This window comes from Lonchura striata, chromosome 25 (genome assembly GCF_046129695.1).
Source record: "Lonchura striata isolate bLonStr1 chromosome 25, bLonStr1.mat, whole genome shotgun sequence".
In the NCBI taxonomy this organism is placed as follows: Eukaryota; Metazoa; Chordata; class Aves; order Passeriformes; family Estrildidae; genus Lonchura; species Lonchura striata.
The window spans coordinates 7,862,004-7,884,945 of record NC_134627.1 but is presented as its reverse complement, the minus strand read 5'-3'; the positions used below and the strand labels follow the sequence as shown (position 1 = coordinate 7,884,945).

The 22,942-nt window shown below is 55.2% G+C and overlaps 1 protein-coding gene across 1 annotated transcript; it reads right to left on the bottom strand.

Moving 5' to 3' along the window:
- Positions 1-596: 596 nt before the first annotated feature.
- Positions 597-17,661, bottom strand: SPOP (speckle type BTB/POZ protein). Its single transcript, XM_021538503.3, has 10 exons — positions 17,354-17,661; positions 11,534-11,664; positions 10,683-10,804; positions 9,305-9,456; positions 8,957-9,084; positions 6,613-6,790; positions 5,974-6,029; positions 5,390-5,512; positions 3,041-3,183; positions 597-1,674 (listed from the first exon to the last, which is right to left on the bottom strand). The coding sequence occupies exons 2-10, from the start codon at positions 11,609-11,611 to the stop codon at positions 1,530-1,532; spliced, it is 1,125 nt and encodes a 374-aa protein (XP_021394178.1). The 5' UTR covers positions 11,612-11,664; positions 17,354-17,661; the 3' UTR covers positions 597-1,529.
- Positions 17,662-22,942: the final 5,281 nt, after the last annotated feature.

The window sequence follows — 22,942 nt, the reverse complement described above, 5'->3', positions numbered from 1 at the left end:
GATCAATTCCAGGGATCCATTCCTGGGGGATTCAGGGATCCATTTCAGGGATCCAGGGAGTTGCCAGATCCCTGAAGCCCCTGGGGGTGGAAAACGGAGGGAGAGGAACTCTCCTTCCTCCAGGGATGGAAAATCCGGGACAGGAGATCCCTGATCCATTCCCTGGGATCCATCCCCTGCCCAGCGCGGGCAGTTCAAGCTCAGATCCCTCTGCAACTGCTGCCATTCCCTTCCCAGGGGATTTGAGGCTCATCCCAACATTCCTGGCTGAGGAACATCCCAACTTTCCCTCATCCCAGCCATCCTGAATCCATCAGGATTGTCCTGCTCTCCCTCCTCACCTCCTGGAAGGACCCAGGGCTGGAATCCCACAGGAATCACAAAAAACTCTGGAATTTTGGCCTCACCTGCAAGGAGAAACAACAGATTTGTATTGAAATTCCCCATGCAACATTCCCAAAAAGATCTCCCCTGGTTTCCAGGAACCTCAGGGCACCAGCAGGACACGGCAGAGTGAGGAGAACCTGAGGAGGCTTAAAAACGGAACAGAACTGAAAAAATAACAATGAAAAGAAAAGGCCAGAGATACCACAGGGTACAAAATAGGAATTATTTATATTTTCCAAAAGAAAAACAAAAAGAGTTCCCAGCTATTGAAACATCTCTGCTGTAAGAAGTGACTAAATAGAAAGGGACAGGGCTGGCCCCAGACAGCCAGACCAGGTACAAACAGTGTAAGAATCACGGAGCAACTCAGGGACGTCGCACGCAGCCGTCAGCAAGAGTGAAATTCATCCTGGGGGGGGATCTTGGGGTTTTCTTTCGTTAAAAAAAGAGGGAGGAAAGGGGAAACAAAGCAGGGAAAAATGCCCAGAGCATTTCCCACAATGTTTAAAACAGAAACCGTCGGTGCTGCTCTCGGCTCGAGGGGTCTGCAGTCCTCTCCCAGCACAGCCTTCACCGCCCCTCGCGCTCCGAGCTGACTTTTCATAGGAAAAGGGGGTTTTGAACCATTTTTTCTGTTTGCAGTGGACACACAAGTGCTAGAACAGCAAATTCGTCTCCTGCCGAGGGCAGCGGGGCACGCGCTCGGCTCGGCCGGGACTTGCGGAACGTTTGCCATAAATACTCCTGGAGGTTTCCTCGGCGGAACCTCGGCGCAACTTCTGCCCTCGCTCCTCCCAGAGCCAGCAGAGCCCTCTGCCCCGGGCGTCCCACGCACACAGAGCCCCGGGCCGGGCGTGCCAGGGGAACAGCCGGATCCTGGAGGGCCTCAGGCGGGTGCAAGGGAACACACAGACACAGGGAATCGCAGGAACAGCCCCAGAGCCCACCCTCCCCCCTTTTCCCAAAGTTTCTCGGCGCTGTTGGACAAAGTCTGGATGTCACACGGAGCAGCCTCTTCCCCCCAACAACAGAGTCCAAGCTCCACGGGCCTCGCCGGCTCCCCGGTGCTCAAGGGCTGGGCAGCAGCGGCAGCAGCAGCTGGGGCCGCTTCCAGAAAAGCTCGGGATGAGGGCGGCGGGGGTTTAGGATTGCTTCAGCCGCTTGCGGGGCGGGCCCAGGAACGGGCACTGCGCCGAGGCCAGCGAGCGATAGGCCTCGGCCACCAGGTGCGGGTGCGACACCACCATGGACTTCCAGCCCGACGTCTCCATCACGTCCGAGGCGTGGCTGCAACACAGGCACGGCTGGCTGAGGGGCTGGGGTAGGGGAGAGCTGGGATCGGGGCTGGGAATGGGGCTGGGGGAACTGGGAATGGGGCTGGGGGAGCTGGGAATGGGGCTGGGGGAGCTGGGAATGGGGCTGGGGTACCGGGAGAGAGCTGGGATCAGGGCTGGGGGAGCTGGGAATGGGGCTGGGGTATGGGAGAGAGCTGGGATCAGGGCTGGGGGAGCTGGGAATGGGGCTGGGGTATGGGAGAGAGCTGGGATCAGGGCTGGGGGGGCTGGGAATGGGGCTGGGATCAGGGCTGGGGTAACTGGGAATGGGACTGGGGTAACCAGGAATGGGGCTGGGATAACTGGGAATGGGGCTGGAAATGGGGTTCGGAATGGGGCTGGGGTAACCGGGAGCAAACTGGGACCAGGGACTAGGATAACTGAGAATGGGGGATTAGGATAACCAGGAATAGAAACTGGGAGAACAGGGAGCAGACCACAATCAGGGACTGGGATAACTGGGAACAAACTGGGATTAGAGACAGGAATAACTGGGAGCAAGCTGGGATTAGGGACCAGGATAGCGGGAGCAGCCCTCCAGGTTCTTCCCAGGCCTGAGGAGCTCGGGGGTTTCCTCCTCCTGGGCTCCCTCAGGTGTCTGAGGGGTTTGGCCCCACTCCAGGCCGGGAGCTCAGGAGGAAAAGCTGCAGCAGATTCCAGGGGGGATGGCAGAACTCAGAGCTCACCCCAAGCCCAGCTCTCGGCACAGGAGCGCTTTAAATCGATATAAAAAGCCCTGGAAGAACTGCACCCAGTGACAGAAATGTTCCATTTATTAAAGCTTGGCAGGGATTTTCCATCTGCTGCTGGATTGAGAGCTGGGATCAATCCCTCAGCATCAAATCATGGAATGCTTTGGGGTGGAAGGAGCTGAAAGCTCCCCCAGCTCCATGGGCAGGGATGACTCCCGCTATCCCAGGCTGCTCCCGGCCAGGACCATTCCAGGATCAGAATTCCCTGATCCTCCCCTGCCTGCACCTCCTGGTGATCCCAGCAAGCTCCAGAGCAGCTCCCGGGCTGTTCCCACTCTGGACAGCCCCAGGGGACAATTCTGGCCTGGGTTTGGGGCAATTCCACGTGTGGAATGCTGGATAAATCACGGGAGGGAATCCAAAAATAAGAGAGGAGAACCTTCCCTGCGTGGGCCAGCCCAGGAGTGGGAACCCTGCTGCTCCCGAGGAACAGCTCACAACAAATCCTGGAATCCTGGGGGTGGGAGGGAGCCCAGCCTGGGTTTGTGTGGAGTGAGCAGTGAGAGGGGAAAGGGGAAAGGAAAAGGGGAAAGGGGAGGGTTTGTCCATCCTGGAGCAATTACTCACTAATTAATGAAGTCCACGGCCTGGGTTTTGAGCTGGTCTGCGCTGTGCAGGTCAGCCAGGATCAGGATCTCAGCTGCATTCTCCACAGACAGGTTACTGCAGAGAGCATCCTCACACATCACCTTCAGCCTCTCCAGGGCATACTGGGGACAAAACCATGGAATTACACCTGGAATTACACCTGGGTGTGCCCAGGGACCCTCACACATCACCTTCAGCCTCTCCAGGGCATGCTGGGGACAAAACCATGGAATTACACCTGGAATTACACCTGTGTGTGCCCAGGGACCCTCACACATCACCTTCAGCCTCTCCAGGGCATGCTGGGGACAAAACCATGGAATTACACCTGGAATTACACCTGTGTGTGCCCAGGGACCCTCACACATCACCTTCAGCCTCTCCAGGGCATACTGGGGACAAAACCATGGAATTACACCTGGAATTACACCTGGGTGTGCCCAGGGACCCTCACACATCACCTTCAGCCTCTCCAGGGCATGCTGGGGACAAAACCATGGAATTACAGTAGGGAACAGCTCAGGGGGGTGGGAACCCCCAAGTTGTGCTCCTCCAGTTCAGGTTTGCACCCAGGAATGTTCTGTGCCCTGAGCTGGGATCCATTTGTGGGATCTTTGCCAGGGGATCAGCTCCATCACCACAAATTGGTCTATGATTAACTGGTTTTAGGTTCTGACTGAGATTTCCCCGTTAGGATTGGATTCAAATGCAGAATTCCAGCTCGTGAAGCCCTGAAGCCTGGCTCATAACAGAGGCAGAGCACTCGGAGTTTTCTCTGGCAAATTGAGAGGGCAAATCAAATTTCTTTGCTAATCTGTCTCAATAAATAAAGCAGTTTATGAGGCCAGCCATGAGTTTGGATAATTGCCTGTCAGAGCCTCGAAATGTAACAAATAAAGCTGGGCACTCTCCTGCTGGAGATGGAACATTCTCCTCCATGTATCCACTTTTTAGTTCCATTTTTGCTACAAATAACTCATTTTTAATTACATTGTTGGCCCCCAGTGGCCACTGTGGGCTCTCAGCAGCAACATTTCCCCTTCCTCGTTTTTTAATTCCACCTCAGCTCCCCCCAGCCTCCTGCCCCCAGAGCTCCTGAAGTTGAATTTTGGTTGGTTTTGGGCTAATTACAGCTTTTTCCTAAGAGACAGCAGAGCTCTGAGGGAGCTGCTTCAGTCCCCGGGGTAAATATTGGTTGCTTTATGTGCTTTCATGGAGGAGTTTTTTATTCCTGCTTTTAAGGCACACAATGAGCTGGAAAGGGAAAGCAAAGCTGTGTTAAAAGGCAAGGAAGTCAGAATTAAAGCTCTCCCTGCCTTAAGTGCTGCTCCTCCAGACAATACCTTGGAATATTGGATAAATGTGGGGATGGCTGTGACCGCTCCTGGAATCTCCTGGCTCTGATTCCCACCTCAATCCTGGCTGGAATGGAGCTTTTCCCCCCTGACCCAGCCCTGGGATGGAGCCCAGGGACACAAAGGGGCACAAAGCACCCCCAGCCCAGGAGAATCCCAGGAGTAGGGAAAATCCCAGGAGCAGGGAAAATCCCAGGATTCCAGGAGCAGGGAAAATCCCAGGATTCCAGGAGCAGGGCAGAATCCCAGGATTCAGGCTCCAGACTGGATCTTTCCCTAGCACTGAGTCGCTTCTAAGGGAAAAAAGAAGAAAAAAGGAATACTTTTGGTGGCAAATGATAGATTTTCAGGGGTTAACAGAGCTCTCACTCCCATCTCTGGGGCTGCAAAGGGAGGGGGGAGAGCCCCAGGGAATTCCAGCAGAGCCCCAGGGAATTCCAGAGCTCCCAGGAGCTGCAGGGACTGTCACTGCAGCAGGAAAACCAACACCATTTCCCACTCCTCCATTTCCAGAGCCTCAGGGCTGGCAGGAGAACTGTTTGTCCAGACTCAGCACTGCTCTGGGGATTTGGGAATAACCACACGGAGAAACATCCCCGGGTCTGCTCTGTAATTGTCTTTGCAGCCCAGCTCGGATCATGCTGAGCAGGCTCTTCTGGGAGCTCCAAAAATCCTTAAAAATGAGCAGTAGAGCAAAAATTCCTGATGGTTTAATGGGAAGATCTGCAGCAGAGTCCTTTGGAAGCTTCAAAAATGCTCAAAAATGAGCAGTGGAGACAGAAATCCCTGATGGATCTCCAGCTGTGCAGCTCCAGGTGTGTTCTCTGTCAATCTGCTGGTCCAGGTGTGCTCCCAGGTTTCCCTGGAAGCCTCAGTTCTGAGGAACCTGCCCATCCCAGGGCTCTGGGAGCACTGTGGAGAGGAAATCCCATGGCATTCCAGCTCCCCCAGCACCCCTAAATCCCGAGTTTACCTTGTCAGCAGCTGCCAGCAGGTCATCAGCCATCTTGTCCAGGTTTGGGGCCTTCCCGGTGTAAATGAAACACATCATTTCCTTGAAAACCTCGGGCTCCACGTCGTTGATCTCAACCCGGTTCTGCAGGGGGAAAACGGAGCCTTTTGGGGTCTGCCCAGGGCCTCCAGGGCTCCTCCTGCCCCAGAACCCTTCAGTGCCACAGGGAAATCAGGTACGAGGAGCTGGACTTGAGAAAGAAAGGGAAAAAAAGGGGGAAACGAAGGGGGGAAAAGGAAGGGGGGAAAAGGAAGGGGGGAAAAGGAAGGGGGGAAAAGGAAGGGGGGAAAAGCAAGGGGGGAAAAGGAAGGGGGGAAATGGAAGGGGGGAAATGAAATATGTGGATGGAGCAAGAACAACTCCATGCTGTATCCCACATTCTCCACCTGCCCCTGTCCCCCTCAGGCTCCTTCCCAAGGGAACAAAGGCACAGCTGACCCCGGATCCCTTTCCCTGCTCCCTGCAGGAGCAGAGGGGAGCAGCAGCAGTGCCAGGGGATGCCCTGGGCAGGGCCTTTCCCTTCTGGGGGTGCTGCTGGCTCTCACCTTTTTGCTCTCCTCCATCTCGTGCTCGAACATGGCGCTGAACACCGGGGAGCGCGCTGTGGGGGGAACGGGACCCCTGGGAGTGCTGCAGCCTCTGGGCAGGGCTGCTGCTGCTGCCAGCACCTCCCACAGGGACTGCCCGGGACAATGGCATTCCCAGAGCAGCTGGGGCTGCTCTGGATCCCTGGGAGTGTCCCAGGCCAGGCTGGATGGGGCTGGGAGCACCCTGGGATTGTGGAAGGTGTCCCTGCCATGGATGAGCTCTGAGCTCCCTCCATCCCTCCCATTCCCTCCATCCCAAACCATTGCCTCCATCCCAAACCACTCCTCCCTCATTCTCCCATTCCCTCCACACCCCCAATCCCTCCATCCCAAACCATTCCCAAACCATTCCCTCCATCCCAAACCACTCCTTCCACCCCAAGCCATTCCCAAACCACTCCCCCCACCCCAAACCATTCCCCTATTCCCTCCATCCCAAACCATTCCCAAACCAATCCCTCCATCCCAAACCACTCCCCCCACTCCCTACAATCCAAACCATTCCCAAACCATTCCCTCCATCCCAGACCATTCCCAAACCACTCCCCCCACCCCAAACCAGTGCCCGTCTCCCCGGCAGCCCCAGGGCTCACCCACCTGCCAGGATGGCTTTGTGGCCCTTGAACTCCTGGCCGGCCACGCAGAGGCAGCAGTCGGTGAAGCGCGAGTTCTCCCAGAGCCCGCCCAGCTCGTCGGCCAGGCGGCACTCGGGCACCTTCACCATGTTCATGGTGTTCTGCCCCGAGATGTTCACCGAGTCCTGCACCACGCTCACCTGGGCACAGGGACACTCACACACTGCCCTGCCCTGCCCTGCAGCTCTGCCCAGGCACCGGGGGTAAAACTTCCCCGCTTTTAAAGGATCCTTTGCAGAGATCCCTGCAGCGGGTTGGGGGTTTGGGTGTCCATCCCAAATCCCAAACCCCACGGGCAGATTTCCCTCCCAGCCCCACGCTGACAGCACGTCCATGCAATTCAGGAGGTTTCTGAAGGAAGTGGAACCGGATTTTTGCTCTTTCCCGATTTTTTCCAGACACCACACCTGACCCAGTTTCTCCTTCCATGCTTGTGAAACCTCCCCAATCAATAATGCAACAGCCACCACTCCAGGGGAAATGAGGGACACACAGAGCTCCCAGAGCCCAGCACAGACCCCACAGGGGCAGGGGCTGACCCCTCAGTGCCCTCCTGCTTCTCCTCCCAGGAGAGCTAAATATTCTACAGCACAATTAAACCCCGCTCCAGACTGAGCTCCACAAAGCCCAGCTTTGTCAGACAGGGAGGGGGATCCGGAGCAGGCAGATTCCCAATCCCTGCTCCAAAGGTGAGGAATCTCCTCCAGAAGGGCCTCGCTGGGAGCCCGTGCAGCACCAGCCCCGTGGTTAAACCACAGCTGCAGCAGAGGCCAATTAGCAAACTCAGTGATTAATTGTGCCCTGCTGCAAGCGGGAGTGATGGAGGGGAAGCAGAGGTGAGGCCATTCCCTGGATTTGCTGTGCAGCCCAAGGTAAATTCCAGTTCTGTTCAGGACCACTGGGCAAGGGAGAGCAAGGACAGCCAGGGAAGGTCCACAAGGTGGGAAAGGAGAAGGGAAGCAGGGAGTGAAGGAAAAGAAAAGAAAAAGAAAAAGAAAAAGAAAAAGAAAAAAGAAATCCCAGCCTTGGATGCCAAACTAGGTAAGGATTTGTTTCTGCCACGCCAGACTCTCCTTTCTCCTCCCATTTTGTGCTCAAGGAAGGGCTCCCTCCATCCCTAGGAATTTCTGCTGCTGATCAAACAACATTGAGATGTTTGCTCATTTAAACATGTGCATGATTGTGATGGCCAAAACCTGGGAAAAAAACCACCTCTAAAGCAAACCAAAAACCCCCCAAAAATCCCAGCTGTCAAAGGACTTTGAAGCCCTTCTTTTATTCCTGAAAGAAAACACAGCAAAAGAAAAGACTCCCAGAAAAAAGTGCAGGAGATGCAAGGAGAGAACAACTTGTTCTGCTCTCTTCTGGCAAAAAAAAAACAGCTCCAGGAGAGGGTTTGCAGTTAAAAAGACAATGGGAGTGAAGCAGAGGAAGCTCTGAAGACATTAAATTAGAGTTTCTATTTGCTCATTAAGGTTTTTCAACTTAAATCTCTGGGTTTGGAAATAACTGGCTGAATCTTTGCCTGGAATAGCACAAGTGAAATAATAATGATGTTGTAGAAAAACACCAACACGGTGACCAGAAAATGGTGATTACTGCAAAATTCCCTTTTCTCACATTTTTCTCTTTGCTTGCTGTGCAGACACATTGAAGGAAATAAACAGAAGCTCACTTTTATTGAGCAGGGCAGTTCCCAGTGCAAACCCAGGCTGTGATTATCCCAAGCAGGCCCCAAATCACGGAGCACAAACAGAGGGATGGGAACACCAAAGCACCAGGAAATGATCCTCAAACCTGCCCAGTTCCCACCACCACTCCAGGGAAAAGCCCAGCAGGAAGCAGCCAAAAGGCAGAGGGATGAAGCAGGCAGGGAAAAAGAAACAGAGTAGAGAACCCCACGGTGAGAACACCCAGCAGTGATCCCAACCCCATGAGAGCAGGGCAAGGGATGGCTCAGCCCTGCCTGGGGAGCTCTGTGGGGCTGGGGCTCTGTGGGGCTGGGGAGCTCTGAGGGGCTGGGGAGCTGTGTGGGGCTGGGAGCTGTGTGGGGCTGGGGAGCTGTGTGGGGCTGGGGTTCTGTGGGGCTGGGAGCTGTGTGGGGCTGGGGCTCTGTGTGGGGCTGGGGCTCTGTGGGGCTGGGGAGCTCTGTGGGGCTGGGAGCTGTGTGGGGCTGGCCTGGGAGCTCTGTGGGGCTGGGAGCTGTGTGGGGCTGGCCTGGGAGCTCTGTGGGGCTGGGAGCTGTGTGGGGCTGGCCTGGGAGCTCTGTGGGGCTGGGAGCTGTGTGGGGCTGCAGCAGGCCTCACCTCACAGAACAGGGTCAGTTTGTCATCTGGCAGGAGCCCGTTGGCCTCGTCCAGCAGGAAATCTCTCCTGATGAACTTCTTGAAGCCCCAGTCCTTGCCTTGCACGAAGCGATAGGCGCGCTGGCTCTCTGCAGGGTAGGCCTGGCTTAACCCGGGCCGGGGCACAGCAAAGCCCAGAGCCTGGCCCAGGGCACAGCAAAGCCCAGGCCCAGGGGCACAGCAAAGCCCAGAGCCTGGCCCAGCTCACCCCATGAGGGGTTTCACCCACCCAGAGGGGTATCACCCACCCCAGGAGGGGTTTCTCTCCCCCAGAGGGGTCTCACTCCCCCCAGGAAGGGTCTCACTCACCCATGGCCTTGGTCTCCTCTCCCTTGGCGTTGAGGATGGAGAACTTGAACTTGGCTCTGACCTCGCTCTTGGGGCAGCTGACCAGCAGCAGGTACAGGGACAGGTAATCCTTGCTCTCCTCGTCCAGCCCCTTGGGGTTCACACGTAAACACCTGCAAAAGGGGGGTGGGAATGTCAGGGAGGGCACCGTGGCATTTTCACATTTGCACAGCAAACAAGGGCTGATAACGACCCCTGAGCCCCAGGGGAGCACGGGGGCTGGAAGGGGCAGAGCTGGGGTATAGCTGCACCCCCACATTGAGAAAAACACCCAGGAATTATGGCAGCCCACCAAATCCCTAGGGAAAAGAGCAGGGAGAAGGGCTGGAATCACTGAGAAGCCCCCAGGATACCAATCCTCACAAAAGGAAAGTGAAATAAATAAAATGGAGGCAATGGCCTTGAGGAAGTACAACAAATGCAGAGAAATGGTTGATAAAATTCCACAGGAGGCAACTGTAAGGAACAAGAGATTTCTGGAAGGTTGGTGGTTCTTCAACACAAAAAAACAGGGTTAAAAGGAAAAACACCTCCTGTGTGAAGAAAAGGCAGGAAGAGGCTCTTCCATGACCTGAAACATGACACAGAATCCACCAAGAACAAAAAGCAGACAGATAATGAACAGCTCCCACACACAGGGACCAAATCCACAGATCCAGATGTTCCAGGGAGGGCTGAGAGCAGAGGGGACAAAGGTGACAGGAACAAAGGCAGGCCAAGGAAAGCACAGCTCTGCCACCCAAAGGAGGGAGCTCACACTGTATCCCATGGATACAATTCATCCAGGGGCTGCTTTCCCACCAGTGGTACTGAAAAGGGAAATTCTGAACTACTCAGCAGCAGGCTAAAACCAGGAATCAGAGCCCATGGATGCACCAGGACACAGCTCAGAGCAGACACAGGCTCTGAGCAAAGTCCACTCTGAGTTACTGGAAATGACTGAGGCCTTGGGAAGATAAGCAAGGTTTAGAGGACAGGGAAAGGCCCAAATGAGGTCACCCTGAAGAGGCAGCTGCTCCTGGGCAGGAGCAGTGAGAGGATGCTGGCACTTCCCTCATCCCTGAGCTGCCACTCACAGAAAGGGAATTCACAGCAGGAAAAATTCACTTTAGAACCCCATGGAGTATGAGGGGCTGGATTTGGGGGGTGATTTGGCCTGTGCACCCTCACAGCCTCACCTGGGTTCATCACAGAAATCTGCTTTGAAGGTAAAGATTGGTTTGTGTGCAAACCCTGCTGAGGTGTTGGGGCTCGCACGTGCAGGATAACCGGGTTTTCATGGATTCCCTGGCCCAGCCCCACAGCCCAGCTGGGATGAGCCCCTCTCCCTGGGCCTCACCACTTGAGTTTGTCGTTGGCTCCAGAGGAAAAGGTCGAGCTCTTGATGACCTCCCCCATCTCCTCCCGGCAGAAGCTGAAGTTGTTGATGGTCCACATGTAGGAGAACTTCACCACCTTGATCTGCATGGAGAGAACAGAGCGTGGGATCAGCCCTGCCCATCCCAGAGGGACAAAGTGCAGCCCCCAGCTCCAGGTGGGGGACCTGGCATGGAGCTCCAGGGCTCCTGAGAGACAACTGCAGTGTGGGGCTGGGGTAACTTCTGTGTAACTGCCGAGTAACTGCCCTGTGTGTGACTACAGTGATTGCTGTGCAACTGCTGCGTGTAACTAGAGCGTGTGACTGTGGTGTGTAACTGCAGTGTGTAACTGCAGTGTGTGATTGCTGCATTTAACTAGTGTGTAACTGCCCTGTGTATAACTCCCCCGTGTAACTGCCCTGTGTATAACTGCAGTGTGTAACTCCCCTGTGTAAGAGCCATGTGTGTAACTGCAGTGTGTGATTGCTGTCTTTAACTAAAGTGTGTAACTGCAGTATGTGATTGCTGTGTTTAACTAGTGTGTGTAACTCCCCTGTGTAAGTGCCCTCTGTGTAACTCCCCCATGTGTAACTGCAGTGTGTAACTCCCCTGTGTAAGTGCCCTGTGTGTAACTGCAGTGTGTGATTGCTGTGTTTAACTAGTGCGTAACTGCTTTGTGTAATTCCCCCATGTAAGTGCCCTGTGTGTAATTGCCCTGCGTGTAACTGTAGTGTGTAAGTGCCCTGTGTGCAACTCCCTGTGTGTGACTGCAGTGTGTAAATGCCCTGTGTGTGACTTCCCTGTGTAAGTGCAGCCCCCAGCCCCAGCTGACCTGTGTGTAGCACCAGCTCTCGGCCACGGGCCCGCTGGACATCTCTGCCGGAGGGGGGGGACTCGGCACCCTGGACATCGCCAGCTTGGAATCGGGCAGGGCACAGGCGGCAGGAAACGGAGATCTGGGACCTGGGAGAGAGGAACCACAGAGATCAGAACCAGCAGGAAACAGAGATCTGGGACCTGGGAGAGAGAAGCCACAGAGATCAGAACCAGCAGGAAACAGAGATCTGGGACCTGGGAGAGAGGAACCACAGAGATCAGAACCAGCAGGAAACAGAGATCTGGGACCTGGGAGAGAGGAACCACAGAGATCAGAACCAGCAGGAAACAGAGATCTGGGACCTGGGAGAGAGGAACCACAGAGATCAGAACCAGCAGGAAACGGAGATGTGGGACCTGGGAGAGAGGAACCACAGAGATCAGAACCAGCAGGGAATGGAGATGTGGGACCTGGGAGAGAGGAACCACAGAGATCAGAACCAGCAGGGAACAGAGATCTGGGACCTGGGAGAGAGAAGCCACAGAGATCAGAACCAGCAGGGAATGGAGATCTGGGACCTGGGAGAGAGGAACCACAGAGATCAGAACCAGCAGGGAATGGAGATCTGGGACCTGGGAGAGAGGAACCACAGAGATCAGAACCAGCAGGAAACAGAGATCTGGGACCTGGGAGAGAGGAACCACAGAGATCAGAACCAGCAGGGAACGGAGATCTGGGACCTGGGAGAGAAGAGCCACAGAGATCAGAACCAGCAGGGAATGGAGATCAGCTGCACCTAGCAGGGAGAGGAACCACCAAAATCAGCAACCAGCACAGAAGTGGGGGCTGAGCTGTACCTGGGGGGCACAGAGAGGCAGACAGAAACCATCAGAACTGAGGACAAATCAAACCAACTCAAGGGGTTCCATCTCCCTCGAAACACCTTCAAAACGTGATGTTACACTGAGTGTTTCACTGAAACATTTCCAGCCAGCACAAAGCACCCCAAAGCCCAGCCTGGGGCCCAGGACGGAGGGATTTGGCAGAGGGAAGAGCCCGGCTGAGCCTTCTGCTCACGGCTCTGTGTCCTGCAGCACCTCACCACAACGGGGTCACGGATTCCTCCAGCAGGAGCAGCAGCCAGGGAAGGCAGGCAGGGTTTTTGGGATTGGCCACCTGTCTGCACGCTGAGCAACAAGATGGTCAGGGATGGAAAGGCTTCAGCAGGAGAAACACAGGGAATAAATAAATAAACCATGAGAGCAGGCCATGAAACTGCATTCTGTTGTTAAAACTGCAGTAAATTTCAGTGATTTGGTTTGTAACAAACACCTTTTTACTCGTTGCCACACAAGGTACTCCGATCTCTGAAAATGCAACTTGTATTTAAGAAGAGTTAAAAGGATGGATTTAAAAACTTAAAATAACTTTAGAATCCCCTGAAACAGCAGTTCCACACATCCCTGGCCAGAAGGTGGGAATGAAACCTCTAGCCACAACCAGCTCCTGGTCTTCTCCCTGACAGGGAATTCTCCACTGGCTGGGTTTGCCTGCTCAGGACACTTCAGAGGTCACCAGGTGCAGCGCTGGCACCTCTACATGGGAGCTGGATGGAAAAGCACGGCAGGCACAGAGGTTTGAGGGAAATATTTGGGAAATAATTCAGATATCGTGGCTCAGGAGAGGCAGGGACACACGTCAGACACAGGCAGAAATAACAAAGCACAGGAAAACAAAACAGAAAATATTATTTTATGGCCCCCTGTGTACAGTGAGAGTTTGCTACTGCTTGGCTATAAATAACAAACTCCTGGCTCGGGACAGAGTTAACATCACAGCTCAGAGCAGAGTGAGTCTCACCCCATTCCCAAGCACTTCCAGATGGAGACATTGGATCCGAGGGCAGAGCCAGAGCACCGGGGAAGCACAGGAAACGCTCCCTTGTCCCCCTGTCCTGCCAAAATCCCCTCCAGGCTCCACAGCTCAGCTCTGCCTCCAGCAGGGAAACCCCTGAGACCTCACCTGCCACAGGTGGGCACAAAAACCCAACAAACAATCCTGGAACAGACTCCGGAATCACCGGACTTTTGTCCCAAAAATCAGTCATTTTCTGCCTCTCAGGGTAAACCAACTCCCTCCTAAGAAACACAGCAGAAATTCCCAGGAATTTCCACTTCCAGATAGGTTTATTCCCGGAAAGGGAACTCAGGGCAGGCTGGGAAAGAAGGAAGGAGATTTTTAATTGAGGGGTTCAAAAGATGAGTGGCTGCTCCTGGGGCCAGCAAAGCATCAAAGAGTGCCTGGGAACAATCAGAGAGAGGGAGCAGGACGGGCTCATGGAGCAGGAAAACAAGGGATGAGGCAGGAAAAGCTCCTTTACTCCCTGCATCCTTCAAAGCCTCGGGAAGGACAGCAGGAGGGTGGCTTTGGAACAGGAAAAAGGGGGGAAAGGGCAGGGAATGAAAGGGCAGAGCTGCCCATTCCTGGAGCAGTGTGGGCAGAGCAGCAATCAAAGCCACCCTTCAAAGACAACACAAATTCCTGAATGACTTTTTCACCTGGCCCGGGACAGCAAACGAACTCGTACCTGTCCAGCTCTGCTTTCAGAGCCCTGCAGCCTCTGCTGGCCCTGCCAGGCCGCTGCCACCACGGGGGCTGTGCCAGCTGGGTGTCCCCTCCAGGGACCCGAAATCCCGGGCAGGGATTTCACCTGCTGAAAAGTCTCTGCGTGACACGACCCAAAATGTCCCTGAATGCTGTAAATTAAATGCTGAGCACTCCAGAGCATTTTCACCAATTACTGACCTCACAGGACCCCTAATATCTAAAATTAGCCCATTTTCAGATTAACCTCTGGACTTCTGCTGTGTTTAATTCTGCCCCAGGTGTGCACAAGGCCGTTCTCTGCTGATGGAAAATTATTTCTGTTATCACAAGTTGGATCAATTTTCAAAGCCCCAGCGTTGCTGTGTTTAATTCACAGCCCAAGTGTGACACCAGACCCAGCCTCAAATGCACAACTTAAACCTTGTGTTTGTGCCTAAAGCCATTTTTAAATCTTAAACCAGAACATTCCCAGGAGGATCTGTAACACAGGCTGAGAAAAGCTGAACCGAGGTCTTAATATGAAAATTTCAGCCCTATTTTCTCTAAAACCAGCAGATCCTCCTGGGTTCTGCTGCATCCATGGCCAAACCAGCACCTTCCAGATGGGAATGTTCAATCCCTGCCAAGATCCTGACTTTATGAACTCTACAGATGCCTAAAAATAAACTTTATAAACTCCACAGATGTCTAAAAATCCCTGGAGCTGAGAGGCCAGCGACACCTCGGATCACAGCACTGCAAGCCCTGCCTGCAGCCAGAGAATTCCCTCCCAGGACACCCAGGAATTCCCCAGGCACTGACCACAGTCAGGTCTTTGGTGCCTTTCCAGCCCTAAAAACAGGGAGGGAAAACCCCAAAACAACCCCAGCCCCCCCTCCCAGTTCCAGCTCATCCCTGCTCCGTGTTCTCCTCCTCCTCAGGCGTGCACAGCAGCACAGAGACTTCCAGAACCTCTCGTGGAACAGCACAAACCCCACAGGGATCCCCCACAGCTCCTGGCCCTGCACAGGCCATCCCAAAATCCCATCCCTGGGCAGCCTTGGGAATGTGCTCATTCCCTGGGGAGCTGTTCCGGTGCTCCACCACCCTCTGGGGGAAGAGCTTTCCCCTAAAATCCACCCTAAATCCCTAAAATCCAGCCCAAATCCCTCCTGACACTGCCCTCAGGTCCTGTCCCTGCTCACCAGAGAGGAGAGCTCAACACTCAATTACCACTCAGCTCCTTCCTCCCACAGCAGGCACTGAAGGGACATTTAAAAACAGGAAAACAACAACAAAAAGAATCCAATCGATTCCCAGATCAGCTTCTGAACAGCAGCAGCTCCTCCGCCTCCTCGAGGGTACAAACGCCTCACCCCACAGCAGCTTCCTGCCCTGTCAGGTGTTTCTGGACTTGGCCACACGTTCTCATTCCAGGGCTCTCAACTCCCAGCACAGAAACTCCCGGCAGCTGCTCCTGGACTGAGAACGAAGGAGCAGCTCTCTCACTAAAAGGGTTTTGGCCGTCCCCGTTTGTTTATTTTGGGCTTTCTCCATTTTCCGACAGGTTTGTGCTGCGTTTCCTCTCTGCACCGAGCAGCAAAGCCCAGCAGAGCGAGGCTGAGGAGCCAGAGGGATCTTACATAATCCTCCAGCCGTGCAGCAGCTCCAGCCGGAGCGGGCGGGGAGCAGGGATCCCACGGAATTCCCGTGGGGTTCCCAGGCTGCAGCTCCCCCTGCTCGGGGAGCAGCAGCTCCTGCCCGAGCTGCCAGGGATAACGCCCAGGCCCGGCACGATCCCGAGTTCCAGGGGGGCAGGAGCCAGCAGCAAACCCACGCCGGGCACTGCCAGGAGCGAGGCCGGGACGTGCCCAGGACAATCCCGCTGGCAGCAAGATCAGCCCGCAGTCCCTGCCCAGGAGAGGCTCCCAGATTAACCCCAGTGGAAACTGGGCCAGAGCTGCTCAGTTAACTGGTTTTAACATCTAGCAGGGACACGGGCAGCACCGGAGCCTCCTCCACAGGGAAGCAGCAGGAAACTGGAGGAAGGATGGCATAAGAAACTGTGGGGGTTTGAAGCGATTCAGTGTGGGCTGTGCTGGCAGTGATGCCCTCACTTTAACCCCCCTCCCTGACCTGTGTTTGTGCCCAAATCCTCGAGATTTTGGGGAGAAAAGGGGTAGTTTTGTACCAGAAACTCTACTCCAGCCAATCAGGCTGGCAAATGTGGGAGCAGTTTCCATTTGATGGGCACAGTTCTGTGCCACTGTCCACTGCTGATGCAGGGACAGGACGACACCCTCTGAGCATTCTGCTGCTGGGCTGTCCCAAGCTCAATCAAAACACAGTAACAAAAGGGGGGAAAAAATATGTTTTTTCAGGTCACAACAAAACAAGGGAGAAAATGACACCAAATCATTGTGGGCAGCTGGTTGGAAAATGTCACTGAAAGGGAAATCAGGTGGATGTTTCACTGAAATAATTCAGGGTTTAGAGTTCTGTTTGATAAAGCAAAAATAAGTGTCATGCTTCAAACTCTCAGAGGGCTTCACAACAAGCCACCACTTAGAGCTCCAAAGGTAAAGTGGGAAAAAAAGAGGAAATGAGGGAGAAGTGTTTCTTTTCCTTATGTCACAACACAAACACATTCAGCCATGCTGTTAGGGAGAGCTGACAGCAGGTCTCATCACAGCTGAGATCCTCCTGCCCCTCTCAGAACTGCTGTCAGACCCAGACCATTCCGTCTCCCACTCCAGGCGCTCTTTCCCCTCTGGAACACCAGGAATGCGGACGATGCTTGGCAGCAGCAGAGCTCCGGGATGGCCCCAGCTCCCCGGGAAAGGGAATAATTTCCCTTTCCACACTGCAGGATGATGCACCATTTCCTCCAAGCAGCACCACAGGCCCGACCCTGGCCTGGGGAGCAGAGCCGCGAGCCCGGCTGCCGTTCCCAGCGAGCGCAGCCCCGCTGCTGCCGGGGGAACGGGCTCCCATTGTGGCCAGGCCACAACCTGTCACCCTCAGCGCCCGGGCCGGCGCTCCCACCGCGGCCCGCCTCGCCCTCCCCACTCCGGCTCCCTCACCGGCTCCAGGCACCCGCAGCCCCTGTCCCCCCGCCTGCCGACCTCCAGCAATCCCCGCTCCAGGTCTGTCCCCAACTTTTCCCCGCCACCCTCCCTCCCCCCCTCGTCCCTCAGGCCCTGCGCTCCCCCCCCACTCCCGTCACAACTCCTTCCCCTCCGCTCTCACCTCGCGGCCCGAGGAGCGGCCCCGCCGGCGGTGCGGCGCTGCTGGGAGGCCGGAGGGAGGCGGGGAGCGCTGCCCGGGCGGGTGCGGTGTGTGGGGACGGCGGCCGGACCCCGCAGCCCCCTCAGGAGACCACCGGCAGGCAGGGATCACTATTTGGCAGCATGTCCTCCCGGGCCGCTCTCCGCCGAGCGCGACCGGCGGATCACTATTGCGCAGGTGCCCGCAGCAGCTCAGCGCGCATGCGCGCGGTGCCGGGGCGGCGCGCGTGGGGGGGGGCCGGGATATGGCGCTGCCCTGCGCTCCCCTCACGGCCGCGCACGCGCGCTGGGGGCTGACGCCGCCGGCCACGCCCACCGCCCTTTTTTTTTTTTTTTTTTTTTTTTTTTTTTTTTTTTTTTTTTTTTTTTTTTAAGCCGCGCGCCCGTCGCGCGAGACCTCTCCCCGCGCCGCGAGGACGCGCGGCCGGGCCGGCTCCTGCGCATGCGCTGTGCGCCACAGCCCTCCTTTGGCGGCTCCCGTCCCTGCTGCGCCCTCACACACCGGTCACTGTGCGGCAAATCCCGTCCCTCCTGCGCCCTCACACACCGGTCACTGTGCGGCAAATCCCGTCCCTGCTGCGCCCTCACACACCGGTCACTGTGCGGCAAATCCCGACCCTCATGCGCCCTCACACACCCATTACTTTGTGGCACCTGCCTGAGGGAATGGCAGGAGCCATCTCTCCCTCAGGGCTCCATGAGGGGATAATTGCCTGAGGGAATGGCGGGAGCCCTCTTTCCTCACAGCTCCATGAGGGGACACCTGCCTGAGGGAATGGCAGAACCATCTTTCCTCATGGCTTCATGAGGGGACACCTGCCTGAGGGAATGGCAGGAATCATCTCTCCTTCCCTCACGGCTCCATGAGGGGACACCTGCCTGAAGGAATGGCAAGTGCTGTTTCCCCTCACAGTTCTGTGAAGAAGTGTTACCAAAATCATCGTGAAAAATAAGACTCCACCCGTTTGTCAGTGTTATCGAGTCAGGCCTTGCTTTCTTCTTGGCCCAGGCTCCTGTGTGGCTGACAAAGTTGCTCCACACCCACGCTGATACAAAATTTTTAAACTTATTTATGTATTTTTAGCAGAGGAAGCAATTAACTCGTTGGTATGGCTCTTTGTAGTGGTTTGTAACCAGTGAAGCAAAGATGTCATTGTTACCGGTCCTTAATTACCTGAAGGTCTGTAGAGAAGTTTATCCAGAGCGAACCTTCCCCTCCTCACTTCAGCCTCGGGGTGAATTAATTCAACTATACACAAAGCACCCCAAGAACAGAATTACCCAGCTTCCAGGGCATAGCCACGCTTATTGAAATGGGAAATGCAAAACATTTTTGTCTTCTCCCTCCTTCTCCCAGGTGAGACATGCTGCTCCTGGCCAGGGGCTGCCACGTCCCCCCACAGCAGGCTCCTGGATTTTTGGGAATGTTCTCCGCAGTGTCCAGGTTTTCCTGGCCAGCGTCTCCTGCTCCGAGCAATCCTGGATCCTGCTGCATTCCTTCGTGTCCCCGAGTGCTGCCCGTGGTGACAGAGCAGCAGGTGATGAAGAAATGGCTCTGGGAGGTGCAGGGCTGGTGTTTGCATTCCCGCTCTGGCCACACACTTCTCCTGGAAACCGCCTTTCATCCCTTTTCCATTCCCATTTTATATTCCCACCTAAGCTGCGGGTTTTTAGCGATGCGTTTCTCCTCTCGGAGCTGAAGTAGCAGAGGAAATTACAGCACCAGTTTTACAGATAACAAAGAGATTCCCCCTCCTCCCTGGCAGCCTCTCTGTAACCAGAACAAACAGAAATTCTCCTTTAATCCAGCACCGGCCAAGTGTCACTCTGCAGTGGGGAAGTCAAGTTCCTTTTCAGGTTCTCCTGATCAAAATTCTCTTGTTCCCAGGAAATAGAAAATTAAATTGGGCACCTGTGGAAACGGAGGTGGAATTTCACCTCTCCTCCCTTTGCAAAAGTCTCAGCTCTGTCCCCCTTGGTGGCTGGGAGAAAGGACAATTGTCACTCCTTCGCGCCTGGGCCACGATTCTGTGATAAATAAACAATTCCAGGTGTTGAGATGGGGATTTAGGCGTGTGTGAAGTGAGAGCTCCGAATTCCCGGCTCCAGGGACAATTCCCCAGCAGGCGGGTGGCATTTCCCTGTGCCAAGGGACGCCACACGCTGCCGTACCCCCAGGTCTGGAGGTGTCACCCTCTCACTTTGATTTCCACGGGAAGCTGATTAAACCCACGGCTCTGACAGGAGCTGCGTGCAGGAATTTTAACTAGCTGCTGCTTTTTAATATTCACTTCCTCTTCGCGTTTAATTATTTTGTTCCTGCGTTTTCCCTTTCAATTTACTAAAACTCCAGAAATGTAATTAGGGAGAGGCTGAGCTGCGGAGAGCTGCCAGCGTTTCTCCGCCGTGATTAAACGGAGCAGCCCTGCCTCCAGCGCGGGGCTGCAGGACAGGATTCCAACCATTATCCCCTTATCCAGGCAGGATCTGCGGCACGTCGGGATCGGAGTTATTGAAAATGCAGCACTAATTAAACTCCCCTATCAGGAGAGGATGAAAACGCAGTTATTTCATTATTTCCTGGATTTGCCTGCTCTGTTACGAACCCAAACAAACCCGCTGCAGAACAAAGCCCGCCTCAATCACGGGGGAGATTTAATGAGGCTTTAATTTGTGCAGCGCTCACGGAAGCGGTGCGAGGTGCTGCTGCCCTCCGCCCGTGCCAGGGGCACCTGTGGAGCCCATTTCCCATCTGGAGGGCACCGGGAGCGCGGTGCCACAGATTGCCACGGAGCCGCTGCCTTTGTGCTCGGCTTCGCTCATTGAATAACGCGGATCCCGCAGCCTGCCATGTGAAATGGTCATTTTTTGCTTACAGCCAATTAAGGATCCGTTCTCCCCCGCTGCTGCCGGGGTGTTTTCATCCCTCGCAGATCTCCTGCCCCTCTGGAGGTTTTTCTCCTGTCACAGCAGCCCCGGCTCTGTCACCTCAGCGTGCCCCAGGGGATGCTCGGGGGCTGGGGACGGGCAGAGCTGCTGGATCCTGCAACCCCCGAGCCGTGGAAGGCTGAGCATCCTCCCGGGAAGGGGAATGGGGAGCCTGGGGTTTTGTTTTGTATTTTTTTTTTTTTGTTTTTAATTTGTGTTTGAATTTGCAGCCCTCCTCCTCCGGGTGGGATTCACGGTGGAACAGCAAAAGCTGAGCCCTGCAGTGCCAGCTTCCCTTCCCCGTGAATTAACGGGGCAGGAGGGGAGGGGAAAAATCCCCACCTTCAGCAGCTCCTCCGGTGGAGAGTGGTTAAGCAGTTATTTTCCTGTGTAAATAAAATATCGGTGCCTCTTACAGAAATACATCAAATATTGATGTCTTTTATATTCGTGCAGAAAAGAGTGGGGGAATTGGTTCCTTCCAGATCCGAGGCAGAAATCCAGAGGGTTGCAGGATTTTCCTTCCCTGGGAGGGGCTGGGATGGAATTCCCAGAGCAGCTGTGGCTGCCCCTGGATCCTTGGGAATGTCCCAGGCCAGGCTGGGCAGGGGATGGAGCCACCTGGGATGGTGGGAGGGGTCCCTGGGTGGAACTGGATGAGCTTTGAGCTCCTTCCAACCCAAACCCACTCTGGAATTGTGTGATGGAGGCACGCAGATCCAGCACATCCCTAAATTCAGTGCAAGCCCACAGGGCCCAGCCCTTCCATGAGGGAATTCCTGCTGCTGTGCAGGGTCAGGCCCCTCTAAAGCACTCCCAGCTCCCTGCTCTGAACGTTTCCCACCCAAGTTTCCTCCCCTGACTCCCAAACACCTCCAGAAACCTTCCCTCAGTCCCTGCTGCTATGATTAAAAGCCGCTTTTGTTTGGGAGAAAACAAACACCGCTTAAAACAAACCCTGCCCTGGAGGTTTCAATCGCGGGGAATCTGCTGGGTTGCTATTTTTACCTGGATTGGAGAGGCATCAAAGCTGGTTTTGGAGCAGAGGAGGAACTCAGCCCTTAAATTGACAGCGGCGAGCGAGCAGCTCCCCCAGCCCTGAGCGGGCTCTGCTGCTCGTTAGCAGCGGCTCCTGATGAGGCTGCTCTTGTTTTCCAGGCTGCTTTTGATCCCGCACTCATTAAAACCTCATCCTGCTGCGGAATTGTTTCCCTCTCCCCAAAGCTCGGCACCTGCGGGTGGGGGGGCCCAGAGCGTTGTCCCCAAAGCCCCCCAAATCCATCCCGAGGCAGCTTTTCCCCTCGTCCTCGGGGAGCACAGCCCAGCTCCCTCCCAGCCCAAACCGTTCCTGGATTTTGTTTTCCCAGCCACGCTCACAGCAAAACAAATGAACAAATGAGGGGTGAATTGCCTTGGAATATTCAGGGTTTGGGGTATTTGGAGCAGAGTTTTCTGCTGGCCTCTGCTCCTGCCCCGGGGCTGCCTCCAGGTCCCTCCTGGGGGCTCCAAACAGGGATTTGTGAAGGCAAAATCCCAATATTTGATTCGATGTGGGGACAGTTAAACCAAACCTGCAGGGAAGCAAATCATTAAATCATCAAATCATTCAGCAGCCTGGGAACCGAACCTTGCTGTCCCCAAAACATCCTCGAGGTATTTCAAAAGAACACCAAGATCCCAAGGGAATGACAACAATTCCTTATCCACCTTTACTCTCCCTTCACTCATCACTGACAGGATTATCTCCATCCCTACAAAATACCCAAATTTCAGTCCCCTCCACCTCCCTCTCCAAACGTTTGGGTTTTTTTTTCCTGAGCCATCTGCTGCTGGAGCTGCAGGAGGAGCAGTGGGGATGAAAGGAGAGGGAGCGGAGCTGCCAAATTCCCGCGGTGGGTGCTGGGCTCAGCTCCTCAATCCCATCTCCCCTTCCCGGCCCGGTTCCGATCGCGGCGGGAGCCTCCCCTGGCGGAGCTTCCCGGGAGAATTCCAGCGGGAATTTTCTCCCAGCAGAATTCCAGCGGGAATTTTCTCCCAGGAGAATTCCAGTGGGAACGCTCTCCTGGGAGAATTTCAGCGGGAATTTTCTCCCGGGGGAATTCCAGCGGTAATTTTCTCCCAGCAGAATGCCAGTGGGAATTTTCTCCCGGGAGAATTCCAGAAGGAACGCTTTTCTCCTGGGAGAATTCCAGCGGGAACCTTCTCCCGGGAGAATTCCAGCGGGAACGCTGTCCAGGCGCGGTGCCGAGCCGGGAGGAGCAGGGCAGGATTTCAGCTCCAAGCCCGGCTCCAGGGGCTCTGCTGGTGGCCGGGAAGGATGAAACACAACGAAAATGGGGGAAAATCCTGGAGAAAAGCTGGATCTGCGGCTGGGTTTGGCTGGAGCAGGGACGGCACGGGAGCCGCTCGCTGTCGGCTCTCCCGGTGCTGGTTGGGAATGGTTAAAGCAGAGTTCCCCCTGCCGGTAACTGCGGCTGGAATTGGGATCCGGAGCCAACAAAATCCGGGAGGGAGGAAAGCTGGGATGGGTTCAGAGCCCTCAGCTCACCCGAGCCGTCAGCAGCCGCAAATTCCCCTCCGGCCCGGGGCCAGCGACCCTCGGGAATTCCCTGCGGGAATGTCC

What these genes read in the sequence shown, in the direction of transcription:
- SPOP (XM_021538503.3), bottom strand. Translation starts at nt 11,611, where the DNA reads ATGTCCAGGGTGCCGAGTCCCCCCCCTCCGGCAGAGATGTCCAGCGGG. An exon ending in AACTGACCCTGTTCTGTGAG is followed by an intron (nt 6,791 to 8,956) that starts GTGAGGCCTGCT and finishes CCCTGTGCCCAG; the next exon opens with GTGAGCGTGGTGCAGGACTC. An exon ending in TGCTGGCAGCTGCTGACAAG is followed by an intron (nt 3,184 to 5,389) that starts GTAAACTCGGGA and finishes TTTTGTCCCCAG; the next exon opens with TATGCCCTGGAGAGGCTGAA.